The 14,731-nt window shown below is 37.4% G+C and overlaps 1 protein-coding gene across 5 annotated transcripts in view; it reads right to left on the bottom strand.

Annotated features, from left to right (window-relative positions):
• SPAG17 (sperm associated antigen 17) overlaps positions 1 to 14,731 on the bottom strand; it is a 258,218-nt gene that overhangs the window by 21,513 nt on the left and 221,974 nt on the right. For 3 of the 5 annotated variants that reach the window (XM_072644502.1, XM_072644501.1, XM_072644499.1), the window contains 7 exons: positions 11,604 to 11,717; positions 9,100 to 9,145; positions 6,696 to 6,771; positions 6,068 to 6,115; positions 3,190 to 3,289; positions 1,620 to 1,722; positions 589 to 720 (listed from right to left, as the gene is read on the bottom strand). In XM_072644502.1, the coding sequence (XP_072500603.1) occupies positions 589 to 720; positions 1,620 to 1,722; positions 3,190 to 3,289; positions 6,068 to 6,115; positions 6,696 to 6,771; positions 9,100 to 9,145; positions 11,604 to 11,717 (619 nt within the window). Of the gene's footprint in view, positions 1 to 588; positions 721 to 1,619; positions 1,723 to 3,189; positions 3,290 to 4,349; positions 4,968 to 6,067; positions 6,116 to 6,695; positions 6,772 to 9,099; positions 9,146 to 11,603; positions 11,718 to 14,731 lie in introns of those variants that run through there. The other 2 variants (XM_072644500.1, XM_072644503.1) reach the window with 2 other exon arrangements.

Here is a 14,731-nt window from a genome sequence, read left to right on the forward strand (position 1 = left end):
ACTCCACATCTATCAATATTCCAATTTATATTAGATACTAGAATTCTGACTCAGCTGCTTTCTGGACCCCATGGTAGTTTCTTGATATAAATGGGAAAAAATCCTATAATAAATCCTATACTTTAGGCAAAGCTAAAAAAAAAAATCAATAGCACAAGTCCAGTATAGGGAATACAGACAACAGTATGTGGAAAAAATACATTAAGGTCTCCAAATACTAAAAAGTTCAGTATTAATAAATTATATGACATTGTAGTGACATCTGCTGTGTCTCTTCTGTTCCTTGTAATATAATGTAGGTATTAAAAATAAGGGCATTTGTTACAAGGAGAATTTTGAGGTCATTAGGAGAACTTTGTAATTCCTTTCTGTTGATATTGGGCCCAGTTTTGGGGCAGTCATCCATTTGCATGCAGCATCTTTCTGAGATATACATGCATATATCAGGGGATGGAGACACTCAAGCAGCCTTAAAAGCCAGATTCATAATTTCACATTCAATAACTTCTGTGGGAGCTCCTATAATATTCTAGAAGGTAGTGACTTTCAGTTTGAGAAACAAAGAATTAAAACAAATTATTGTCATACCCATGTCAGATTTTGTAATGTAATCATTGTGGAACATACTGATTGACTCTTTGGTTTCTACTGAACTCTCTGATACCAGAAGACTCAGCAATTCTGAAGAATCTTGGATTGGTTCTTTAGATGACTGACGGTCTAGGAAACAGGAATTATTAAAAATATAATATATTATACTATACTTATAAAAGATTAAACAGATAATAAACTAAAGATAATGAGTTGTCAATTTGTAATACAACAACTTTAAGGAATTTCCCAAGACACATAAAGTAGAAGTCTTTCTCTAGATTTTCCCCTTTTTCCAATGTTTCCCTCCCCCTCCTCTAGTAGTTGTCTATCTCTCAGCTGTACTTTCCCCACCCCCCAGGAACCCAATTCTCTCAGTTTTCTGCTGCCATTCTGTTTTCTGAAATATACTCCCAGAAAAGAACTCTGAACTCATTGATGCTAACATGTAAATGACTGAGAAAACTCAATGTATTACTTCTTTTAGGGGTATTTGAATTTTTTGACAAAAACATCAGCCAAAAAGATGAATCTGAAATTGGTTTTAGTGTTTAGCTTTTTGGTTTTAATGATAAGAAAAGTATTTTGGGGGATATATAACACAATAGGTCTTGCTAGCCTCTAAATCACATCATGTAAGTGTCTACGTATTCAGCCTACACATACCATAGGCTGAGCTACCATTCATATAGTGCTTTTTCAGCTTTGCAAAGTGCTTTATAAACGTTATCTCATTTGATTCTCATAGCAATCCTAGAAAGTGGGTGCTGTTATTATCTCTATTCTACAGATGATGAAATTGAGGCAAACAGAGGTTAAATGACTGCCCAGGTAGTTAAGTATCTGAAGCTGGATTTTAATTCAGTTCTTCTTGGTTCCAGGTCCCACTCTCTCTCTACTGTGCCACCTATGTTCTTTCTGTAGAGCTGGTTCTGCTCATAAGAGGAATGGCACAGATGATATATGGGGGTGGGATATTATTTAGTTTAGGTAACTCAACGGGAAAAGAATAACACTGAAATAATCACCTGGATCAACGTCAGATGTGCTTTGAGATGAATTTCTGCTTAGACCTTGGATTTTCTTTTGAAAAGGTGGAAGTTTTTTAGAAATAGCTTCCAGGTTATGACACTTAAAAGAAAAACCAAAAGGTGGAGTTTAGCTGAAGTGAGCAGAACAAGGAGGACAATTTTTATAATACCCAACATCACTGTTGAGTGCAACGGTCAGCCATGATTCCGGAGGAATGAACCACACTAGCCATCTTCTGACAGGGAGGCAATAGACTCAAGAAGTCAAACAGGACATGGTCAGTTTGGGAATTTGGTTTGCTTTACCAAGTCACATTTACCTCTAAGTTTCACTTTTCTTTTTCAGTGGGGTGGGAGGGAGAAGGAGAGAAAAATAAATTCTTCTTAATTGAAAAAAGTAAAAGAAAGTGAAAATGAAATTTAAAAATAGATATGGCTTATTTGGTGATATTATGTGATTCCTTATCCCTTATACACAAAGCCCCGAAGAAGGAAGATGGGAAGCAACACATGGAGCTAAATAATTGATGAAAATTACTAAGGGCAGTTTTCATTCTATATTCAAGAAAGACCAAAGAAGACACACAAACTTATTGAAGAGATGCTGATGAGAGAGTCTTTCAAAGATTGATGATTATCACCCTCACTTATGCTCATTACCCATAATTGCTTTTAAAGACAAAATGGCACTTCCTTTTCAGCTTTCACCTGGTGGTTTCACCTGGCTGGGTTTTTTATAGTTCTCATGGGAGGCTTGGACCTAGAAGAGAAACATCCTCTGCATAGGGCCTGCTTTCATGGGCATTAAAGAACTCAAAATATCACAGCTGTGAGGAAGCGGAAGTAGCAGAAGCAACTCTCAGGAAGGGTGTAGTCAGTGATTCCTTGATTTTTAGACCTATAAGGGATTTTGTTCCATTTTATTTTATAGATTTTATATTTTATTTTATTTTATATATTTACTTAAACCAAATTATCACAGAAAGGTAGTGGTAGAATCAGTACTAAGACTAAGCTTTGCCCAATTCCTAGTCCAGTGGTGTTTCCAACATGCCACATTATGGGAAAATACTCATTTGGTAGAGGACTTTACATAGGGAATGGTTGAAAGGATAAGTGGGGCACAGTGTGTGTGTGGGGAGAAGATAGAGATATATGATATTTTAGCAATAGACTTCCACATTTGGGGGATAAAACATGGACAAAGTGATGGGGCAAATACTGGATTTGGAATCAGAAGATGACTTTATTACATAATGTATTCCCTGGGGAAGTCATTTATGTCTCTGGATCTCAGTGTTCTCATTTGCAAAATGATAGCATTGGACTATATGACCTTCAGGGTCTTTCCTGGCTCTAAATCAATGATCCTATGAATCAGAATTTGCCTTTCCTCCACTGGCTTGCTAAAGTCCAGAAAGCCAACCGATTCTGGGGACCATGGCTGATTGAGACCAGTGCAGATGTTGCTTTAGCCAGTGTCTAGAGAAGTTCAGCATGAACCTTATTTATAACATTTATACAACTAAGGTAGAAACTCTAAAACTACTAGACTGAAGTTAATTACCTGGGCCATAAATATCTTGCCAAATTCAGACTGGAAATATGGTGGTATTATGTGATTCCTTAACCCTACCAAACAATTTTGGGTTTCTTCAATGTCATGCCTGGTAAAAGAAAGGAGAATATGATCTTATCACATTTCTTGTAATTGCCCCAGAACTGCCCCAGAAAAGATACAGGATTATTAACAGTGCAAATGACAAAGAGTAAGGATGTAATGTGTGTTTGAATTAAACAACGTTGGTCTTTTTTTGGATAGATGGTTGAAAAAGCTTGTCCCAGACACGTTTAAGATCAACCATAATTTCCCCTTTTAGAAAGTGGACTTCTATATAGATTCAAAATAACTTAGATTTATGTAGTTAGTCAGTCAGTATTTATTAAGTACCTACTATGTGCCAGGCAGTGTGCTAAGCACTATAATATCTTAGAGTTAAAAAATGCAACTGTGAGAAACGTGCACTGAGGAACTGCTATATGCAGGACACTGTGTTCTACTTTGTGGCAGCTATGAAGACCAAATATGGCATAGTTCCTATCTTTATGGAGCTCATAACCCAGTTGGGGGATATGAGATACATATATGTGATTATTCAATCTGATATTTACATGTGATATAGCTCATATGTGGTATGACATTCCATGTGTTATATGTCCTATATACAAAAGATATGTAATATATACATATGTGATACAAAGAGATGCATAAGAAATGTATTTGAAGTATCACCCAAGGACTTTGTCAGGTGCAGATTACAGAAGAATCTTTATTGATTAGGGATACTGAGGAAGGTTTAGGGAGCAGATAGTATCTGAGTTGGGCCTTAAAAGATGATGAAGACTTTAATGAGTCAAGATGGTAGATTGGCCTGGGGGAGTTGGTTGTTGGTGGTTGTCAATCAAAGGCATTCTGGAAAAGGAAATAGCACCCTCAAGGCCAAGGAGGCAATACCAGACGGGCTTGGCTAGAGCACTGAGCACATGGAGAAAAACAATATGCAATATGCAATAAGGCTGGGAAGGTTGGATGGATGGTATCAGGTTGGAAAGCCTTGAATGTCAAGCTTAGGAGTTTGAAAATTTTCTGATAGAGAAGAATGAACCAGAAAAGACTCTAAGTAAAAAAAAAATGCACATCAGCACTATTTTTGATCTAGCAGGGAAACAAAGGATAGATTAGTGGGAAGAGAGAGAGTAATGGAAGGAAGAGTAGGAGGAAAGCTATTGGAATGATCTTGGTGGATTTTGAACTATTATAACAAAGTGAGTGGGAATAGGGAAAAGGGTTGAATTTCAAGGAAATCACAGGAGAAAGACAAAGATAGGTCTTTATAGCTGTTTAGATGTGGCAGAAGGGTGAGGAAGACAGAAGAGTTGGTGATAAAAGCAAGGTTTCAGATGGAAGAGATAAGCTGCATGGTGTTACAACCAAGGGCATTAAGAAAGGGGATCAATTTGATCGGACTTCACAAAGTCTTGCTCTGAAACTTTACTGAGGTATGGAAGTAACCTTGACTTCTTAGCAAACTAAGCTACAGCAGAGAACAATTTTTATCAGTTTTCATCACACTTCACTTATTGTTTGTTGACTATTAAAATCCCTTTGATTCAACAGAGCAAAATGACACTTAAAAAGCTTTTTTTTTCCAATAATGTCTCACATACCTACATCAGAATTAGTCCTTGAAAGATTTAACAACAGAAACAGTCTTGTTCTCTGACTTTATATCTGCTGATGTCCAGTGTGTGAAAGTGCTGTATGCTTGACAAAGGTGATGGCCACTGTTGTGGAGGAGATGCAATAAAGATAGTTTGACTTGACAATAGATTCCTTATGAATAGGCAGGTCTATGGATATGGATAAACCTGTCTTGTGCACGAAATGGTGATGGTTAAAAGTAGATTTAGCCCAAGTCTGTCCTGGAGTTTGGTAACTGTTAAGTATTTCAGAAAATCAGTAAATGTATGAGGAAAACTGATATTATTTCACTCTGGGAGGAAAGGAAAAGATTATTTAATGAGGTCATCTACCTTGAATTGCTTTGCCTCATGAGAACCAACTGGTTCTTATTGTAATGAAGCAAGAATGTCAAGTGTTTTTCAGGGCCATGGGCAGGAATTTTGTAGTAATGGGGCCTTAAAAACAGGAATACCCAAGTATCATTGACCAACTGAATAGTTAATAAGCTTCAGCAGGTCATAATCAAGATAATGTCTTGAGTACAACATTAGTGTAAAACTTTCGGCCCACATTTACTCTGCACTCGGTATCATCCCTGGATGATATGAGAAATATAGAGTTCCTGCTGTTAAGAAGTTTCAATCTAGTTTCAAAATAACTTTTGTGTTTGTCGAACACTTTTTGGGGAAGAGGACAACACAAAACTAATATTGTATTGATGAAAAATGGATGCTGGAGAGTTGATGTAAACACTGAGTTTACAAGGCCTTAATCTCGGTGAAGGCAGGAACTCTATCTTATTTGAACTTCAGATTGCCTAAAGCCTTGTATAGCCTCCTGCAAACAGTAAGTGCTTAATAAATGTTTGCTGGGTAAACAAGTAATAGCATAACCAGGTGATGATTAGAGCTTATAGGAATAAGGGGAGAAGTTGGATGACTGACTATTCCCTTTCTCAGCCTGAAATTTCTTTCCACTACTGATTCAACAATATAAAACTAGGTTGTACATTTGGAATGCAATTCACTGTCATTCTGGAAAATGGACATTGGAATTGCACAATAAGCATATGGAATGTTACAGTCTACAGCTGGATAATGCCAAGTTTTGAATGGGGGAAGTCTAAGTATAAGGAGACTTTTATATGCCTAAAACATGGAGGGGAGACTGGCTTAACACCTCTTTGAACTGATCATCATACCTGTTCTGTTCCAGTTTTTCTTTCCAGCGTTCTGAAGGTTTTGGACGGCTACATGAAGGGGAAGAAAGAAGTGAAGAAAATGGGGTCAAGGCAGTGCTGGCATTTTTATGGAACTATCTAAAGTTTCTAAGAGGAAAACTAGCCACCATTTCATGAAATGCTAATCAAATGAAGGAGAATAGACTTTGCAAACTCTGATCTAGGTCAGAACTTGGAACTTGTAGCAGGGAATCTTGAGCTATAAAATTAACCTTGTTTTCTATTTTTAATTTGAAAAACCATAAAATATTTGTAAGTGAGAAATAATAAATTATAAATATACTAATAATTATTATTGTAGCTGACATTGATATAGCACCTTAAAATTGGTAAAGCATCTTAGAAATAGCATCTCATTTGAGACATGCAACAACATGTGATGTGGATACTACAGATATTACTAATAGCTAATTAATAGTCGAGTCTCAGAGATATTAAGTTACTTGACCATATCACCCAATGGATGTCAGAGGTAGGATTGGCATTCAGGTCTTTCTGACTCCAAAGTAGCATTCTACCCACAATACCAATCCTGGGAGCTTTGACTCATGACTCAGGATAATAAAAGTTTAGCCCTGAAACATCTTACCTCCACTTATCCCAGTTTATTCTGGTTGACATTTCTGGACTAGCTAATGCACGCTTGTACAATTCTGCCAGGTGTACTGCAATATTAAGGAAAGGGAGTTAAATTTCCACTTCACTTTACTATATAGAACAAAACCATGATTAACATTAACTGGCTCCCTGAAGCTTATTGATTTCCTAGAATTCTATGATTGAAAAAAAGGGCAGTATTAAACTAACCCAGTTATCTTAGGAGTTTGTCTGAAAACCCAGTTAATAATAGGAAATATTATGGGATTCTCCTTAAACAAAAAAACCTGACCTAGTGAAAAAGTCCAATAGTAGGGAACTTCATTCAAATGTTTATACAGTCATGAAGTGTGTGTTCATCCTTCGTTGCTGAAGACCACCCTACCAGCAGAGAAATAATGCTGTGACTTGCACTTGACTTTGTTTTGAGTGAGGAAGGGCTGTGCAGGTCACTAGGCTCACTTCTCCTCCAGAGCTCTCTGAATCCAGTGACCAGATACTCTCAGGAGGACTGAAGATGACCCAGGATGAGGTAATTGGGGTTAAGTGACTTGCCCAAGGTCACTTGCTAGTGAGTGTCAAGTGTGTGAGGTGAGGTTTGAACTCATGTCCTCCTGACTCCTGCACTGGTGCTCTATCCACTGCACCACCTAGCTGCCCCTATACAGTCATAGAGTTGAGCTGAAAGGGACCTCAGTGGTAATCTAGTCCAATCACCCTCTTTTTTTTTTTTTTAAAGAGAAGGAAATAGAAACCCAAAGAAAATAAGTGATTTGGAAATACACACAGGAAGCATCACATGTGGGCTTTGAATCCAGACCTAGTGCTTTCTCTATTGTACTAAATTGCTTTTTAGTCAGGAGAGTCTTGCTCTTGGTGTTAAAATTGCCAATAATAAATCTATGCTACTGTTCTCCACTGGAGTTTTCCTGAGAGCTTTAGTCAGGGGTGGGAAATAGAGGGTCACAAAGGATCCTTGAGTCTACTTTTCCTGTTGTGTACTCGGGTACAATCTATTCTCAGACAATTTCTGATGAAATATCTTGATTGCTACCCTGAAGATGGACATTTCTTGACTTTTTTTCTCTTCCTTCTCACCCATATCACATAACCAGTAATACACAGCAATGGTCTAGAGAGTTATGGGTGAAGTTTTTAAGAATACAGCCAGGAAATACAATCATCCAAGACAATTCCAAAGGACGCATGGTGGAAAATGGCATCCACATTCAGAGAAAGAACTGATGGAGTCTGAATGAAGATCAAAGCAGACTGTTTTCACTTTCTTTCTCTTTTTTGTGGTTTTTTTCCTTTTGGTCTGTTTCTTCTTTCACAATATGACTAATATGGAAACATGTTTTATGTGATTGCACATGTATAAACTATTTAAAATTCTTACTGTCTTAGGGAGAAAGGAGATGAGAGAGAAAATTTGGAACTCACATTTTTTTAAGAATGATTAAAAATTATCTTTACATGTAATTGGAATAAATAAAAAAAATTAAGAAAAAAAAAGAATACAGTCAGGGAGATCAAAAATATCCCCTTGTTCCGTCTTCATATAAGATTCACCTTCTTATTTCCCAAGACGCAATAGCACATCATTTTTATCAGTGGTCCCCATGGTCACTTGGACCAACTAAAGGTGATGTTTAATTCTTTTAAATTTGAACTTCTGTTAGTCACACATCTACAGCCTTACTGCACATCCCCTACTCATAGCTAGGTGGCACAGTGGATAGAGTCCCGGACCTGGAGTCAGAAAGACCTGAGTTCAAATCTGACCACAGATACTAACTATCTGTGTGACCCTATGTGAGTCACTTAACCTTGTCTGCCTCAGTTTCCTCATTTATAAAATGTGCTGGAGAAGGAAATGGCAAACCACTTCAGCATCTTTGCCAAGAAAACCCCAAATGAGATCACAAAGTATTGGATATGACAAAAATGACTGAACAAGTGAAGGACTCTTCATTTATCTTTATTAAATGTCATCTTTTCAGAGCCTATTAGTGTAAATGTGGGGCACAGCGTAAGCAATGAACCATTGTAATGAATGAATAAGAAGGAGAAAATTAGCAAGAAATGGCTACCTTCAGGGTGGTGATCTTGAAATAGACTGAGAACAGGAATAAGAGATGTTACAAAGATATTACATTAGATACATAAAGTGTATGAGAGATATTACAACACATAATTAGCAGGACTTGGTGACTGATTAGTTACGGGGCTGAGGAAAAGTTCTGCTTTAGGAAGGAACCTTTCAAAAATAAAATTCTAAATTAAGTACAGAGCAGGGAAGAAATACTGTACATGAAATCCCCCAATATTATTATTCAGTGTAGTTTCCCCTTTGTGGCCAATCCCTAAGTTTAAACAAAAAACAATATATTTACCTTCAGTAAAGTGATCTTCTTTGGTTTTCTCCATTTTAGGGAAAGACTGTAATGCAGGTAGAATCATTTTAGTAAGATGATTATTTTTAAAAACCAAAATTCAGTCCAAATATTATTCTTTTTTTAAAAAGCAATTTATTATGTCAAAATTGATCTATAATGAAAAGAATCCTAAAATGAATTAATTTCATTCTAGAATTCATTCACTACCCTTTTCACTTAGGTGTTACTTTCTCTTCAAAGATTCTTAAAAATGGTTGTTATTTTTAAAGGTATTCATGAATATACTTATATACGTATATAGATGTACATTATATGTTGCCTTCCTGACATATGCAAATATACATATATATTGCCTATGCATATAAATATACATTAAATATTGTCTTCCTAAGAATTAACAAAACCACAGCATCGCCAGTTGGAAGGGACACAGGAGATTATCTAGTTTAAACCATATATGAACAGGAAATCCTACTACCATAACTCCAACAGGTGATTATCCAAATATTGCCTGAATATATCTAATGCACAGAACTTATTACCTTCCCACACTATACATCTTTATACAGTTCTAGTGATTAGGAAATGTTGCCTTGCATCAGGCTAAAATCAACATTTCTACAGCTGCTGCACATTATTCCTTATTCTATGCTCTGTGGCTAAAAAAAAATAATGCCTCTTCCACATGACAGAAGCACCTTGGGCAGCCAGGTGGTTTATAGTGGATAGAGAGCCAGCCCTGAAATCAGGAAGACTCATCCTCCTGAGTTCAAATACAGCCTCAGACACTTACTAGCTGTGTGACCCTGGGCAAGTCACTTAGCCCAGTTTGCCTCAGTTTCCTCATCTGTTAAATGGACTGGAGAAGGAAATGGCGAACCATGTTAGTATCTTTGCCAAGAAAACCCCAAATGGCATCACAAAAAGTTGAACAGGACTGAAACGACTCAACAACAACCACATGACAACTCTAGCCCTGCTCTATATTTGAAAACAACTCTCCTACCTCCTATCTATCTAAATCTATCCTCTAGACTAAACATCTGTAGTTCATTCTTGAATTCCTTCATTATCCTGGTTGTCCTCTACTGGATATACTCCAGTTTATCAGTGTACCTGTGAAGCTCAGAGCTGACCATGGGTCTCCAGATATGATATGACCAAGGCAGAGGCTAGCGTGGTTAACTCCTTTGTTCTGGACACTAATCTAAGATTACATTAGCTTTTTTGGCAGCCTTGTACCACTGTTGATTCAATGAGCTAGCACCCCCGGAACTGTTTGCTGTCCAACTATTTTCTCCCATTCTGTAATTGGCCTTCTTACTTTTTTTCATGTACATAAAACTCCACCTTCTGGTGCCTTTACATTGGATGTTCTCCCAAGTCTAGAATCAAGAGGATTGGGTGGCTCAAATGAGATAACAGATGTAAAGTATTTTGCAAACTTTAAAATGCTATATAAATTCTAGCTACGAAATATTACTATTATTGTTATTATGACTATTAGCCTCTAGGCAGTAGGTCTCCAGGCTGTTTATGACTTCATTCCCTGAACATTCTACTACATTTCTGCTGAGCTCAAGCAATGTTGAGAGAACAGTACAGGGGTATGTGGGTAAACATTTAACATTGGGACTCTCTAGAAAAAAAAAAGGATGCACATAGTCTTTTAAATTTAATCCATATAATTAACATTTTCTTAAGTCTAGACACTTGGCAAAACATCTGATTTGTAGCAATTGCTTATTTCTAAGGTATACATGCTCACACTGAAAATAATGATCAACTCTTGTAAGTCTGTTCTAGTTGGCTCCAGTTCACCCCTACCTGGAGTGCTCTCAATCTTCACACCTATTAGCTTGCCTGACTTCCTTCAAGATTCAGCTGAGACGTCACCTTCTGTAGCTAGTGTCCTCCCTCTGGATTACCCCTCATCTGTTCTGTGCACACCTTGTATATACGTAGTAGTTGGTCTGTTACCTCCCCCATTAGAATGGGAGCTCCTTGAGGTAGGGACCATGATTTTGTCTTTTCTTTGTTTTCCAGGGCTTCCCATGGGATCTGACATATAGAAAGTACACAATAAATGCTTATTGACTAGCTAAGTTTTTAAAAACATATGTGTGTTATCCATTGTTTTATCCTGTGAAGATATAACTTGTTAGCTTACTTTCATTTGCATAATTGATAAACTTACTATCTGAGCTTTCTTTCAAGCTGTTGATAAAAATATTGGGAATAAGGGTCTCTTTTCTCACTATTTCCCTAAATATCTATTCTTCTGAAGACAGTGAAAAGCATCGGGTTCAAAGGCTTTGCAACTGAAGAAGAAGTCCTAAAGAAAACCTGATTGGATATTTGCAGATTACAGAAGTGAGAGACTTTAAGAAGAGGGGAAGAGAATGCATTTAGAGTGGCATCATTATTACCAGGGAGGCTTCCCTCTGGCACATGAAGCCTCAAGCAATGACTCTGCTTATAAAAAACCCATTCCCACTCACCATGACCAGCTTGAGCAGGTCTGCGGCATTGCCTCGTTCCTCCTCTGTCCTCGAATCCTTAACAGTCATTTCCTGTAACTCATCTTCCTTCTTTAGGATGTGATTTATGTAATCCTAGGTCAACAGAGACAACAAAATCCAAGAAAAAGGGAATGAGTTTTCTCAATTATTAAACAAAGTAGATGCAGATACCAATACTTGGAGCTTTTAGGGGTTTCAGGTCTGCTGGCTGGGGGAAGTACTAGAACAGGGATTCTTACCCAGTATCTATGGATCCCTTAGGGGAGAGATTTCAGAGGGTCTGTGAATTTGGATGAGAAAAATACATATATCTTCATTTTCCCTAACAGAACATTTTCCCCAACAACTGTTTAGCATTTCCTTTAATTATTTAGAACATTATTCTCAGAAGTCATCCATAGATTTCACCAGACTGCCAAAGGTGTCCATGAAACAAAAAGGCAGAGACTGTCTAAGCTATAGTTTTCTTTCTTGGCTTTAGTAGTCTATTTTCATTTATTATAGGAAAGACTATAATGCGCCATTTATTCTATATGTATATATACATACATATAGAGATTTATGGATATATCTATAGCTAGATAGCTATATCTAGATCTACCCAGCTACCTAATTACCTATTTATCTATCTTATATGCACATAATTGTTTGAATTCTACTCTCCCATTAGAACTTTAGCTTCCTATGATTGGGGATTTTTATATAAGTCTATGTACAACTATGCAGCTGAAAGGAATTCTCACTTCTACCATTGCTTACCTAGAGACCCTTCCTTAGAGTGAAGTGCTCTCGGCATGACTAACAGTCAGTATATTATGGTGGTTGTAAACATGATAGCAAAGCAAGTTTGCTTTCAACAAGATCCAGAGAGGGCAACCAGAATGGTAAAAGCCCTTGAGATCATGCCATATGAGGATTGGGATGTTTAGCCTGGAGAAGTAAAGGTATAGAGAAGACAGCATAGCTACCTTCAAGTACTAAAGCCTTTTAATGTGGAAGAGGGATTATACTGGTACTATTGATGTCTTTCAGTTGTTTAGTCATGTCCAACTCTTCACGACCCTATTTAGGGTTTTCTTGGCAGAGACACTGGAGTAGGTCACCATTTTCTTCTCCAGATTATTTTATAGATGAGAAAACTGAGGCAAACAGGGTTAAGTGACTCACCTAGGGTCACACAACTAGGAAATGTCTGAGGCCAGATTTGAACTCAGGAAGAGGAGTCTTCCTGACTCCAGGCCTGGCACTGTCTCCAGTTTGCCACCTAGCTGCCCTGTACTGCTTTTCCTTGATCCCAAAGGGCAGAATTAAATTTTAAAGTGGTAATTTTTGGATTTACATAAAGAAAAACTTACTAATGATTAGATCCATTTGAAAGAGAAATGGTCTATATATATATAATAAAATAGAATAGAAAGAAAAGCTGGAAGACTAGATCACTGCTGCCAAATAGAAATGGAGGGACCACTAAATACATAAGTATCCCTCCAGGCTGCACATTGACTTAGAAAATTGTATGTTTTTTCATTAGGTATTTCCAAATTATATTTTAATCTGGTTCAGGCTACACTTAGAGTGTGGGCTGCATGTGGCCCATGAGACATCTGTCTGGCACCTCTGAGCCATATGACTATTTGCAGGGAGAATCGCTTAGATATGAGTTAGATTACAGGGTCTGTGGGGTCCTTTTCAACACCGAGATTCTGTGATTAGGAAGGTTATGATGGTCCTGAGAAGTAAACAGCCGGTTAAAGAGGTGGGGGGTTTGGATTTTTGGACTACCAACTAATATCTATGAAGAATAATGCTTTCTAGGTCAGTGCATGTTTAGGGTCTTGTAAGTATGATCAAAAGGTCATTAAACTCTAAGGGAAAAGAGAAATTTTCCCACATGTATCTGCAAGTGAGATACTACAGAAGGTAGTAGGTGCAACATAGGAAGAAGAAAAACCAAAGAGAGAAGCAGGAATTGCAAGTGACTCTATTCTAAAGGAGAACCAGCACTAAAGCTCATGGCCTCCAAATGACCACATGAACAAAGTGGGAACAACAGTCTATCTGATCTATGTTATCACTGAGACTTGGAAGCATTAGAATCATCAATTACAGGAATATTAGAGGGGGAGGTAATGATGGGGGGGGGTGCTCTAGAAATGGGGGATAACATATGCATAGGCATTTAGATAGAAGAGGGAAAATCATGTATGAGAAATAGCAACAGTGAGGAACACTGCTAGATAGACCTGATGGTAATGACTAAGGCTGTTGAAGATCACACCATCTTCAAGTTTGCGATAGAAGATAAAAGGAAATCTGAGCATAGATATCTTCAATATTAAAAAGAAAAGATTTCAGAAAGTTCAGATAAATGATAGAGCCCTGTGACTAAGAAGTGTACAGGGGAAGCCTGTGTGAGAGACAGGAAGCTTTCAAACAGAAAATTCTGAAGATAGAAATACAAATTATTCTACTGAAAAAGAAGAGAGGGAGCTATCTAAAGTGACCCATATGGCTATCCAAGGCACTCATCAAAAGGCTACAATTTTTAAAAGGATCTGTATAGAACATTAAAGGAAGGTAAAGTAAAAAGGAGAGAACATATAAAAGTGGCATGATTCTGTAAGAAGAGCATTGGGGCACTAAAGCTAAGAAGGCGACATGGCTGGTGATGGATGAGAGGGGCATCAAAAAGGGCGGGCAAGAAAAAAATTAAAGAAAGGGTAGGACCACTATGTCAGGTAAATGATATGATAGAGAGAAGTTATATCTATCATCTCAACTTTTGTTTTATGTTTCAAGGAAAATTATTTTTTCAGACAGGGAAGGCTGGAACAAAAGTGGCATAGACAGAGTTGAAACCAAAGAAAAATGAGGTGGTGGTAAGACTGGACTTTTGAATCACACAAACAAGAATGTAGGCAGACACAAAAGTTCTCATTGATAATAAAGCTCATGGACATACATGGAAAAGAGCATCCATGTAGATGACAAGGGGAATAGCCTCCTTTTTATCTTTGTCTTTGTAATAGCCTCCTTTTTTTTTTTTTTTTTGAGACTGAGTCTCTCCATCTCTCCCAGGCTAGAAGTACAGGGTTCATTCACCAGTC

This window comes from Notamacropus eugenii, chromosome 2, assembly GCF_028372415.1.
Source record: "Notamacropus eugenii isolate mMacEug1 chromosome 2, mMacEug1.pri_v2, whole genome shotgun sequence".
NCBI classification, from domain to species: Eukaryota; Metazoa; Chordata; class Mammalia; order Diprotodontia; family Macropodidae; genus Notamacropus; species Notamacropus eugenii.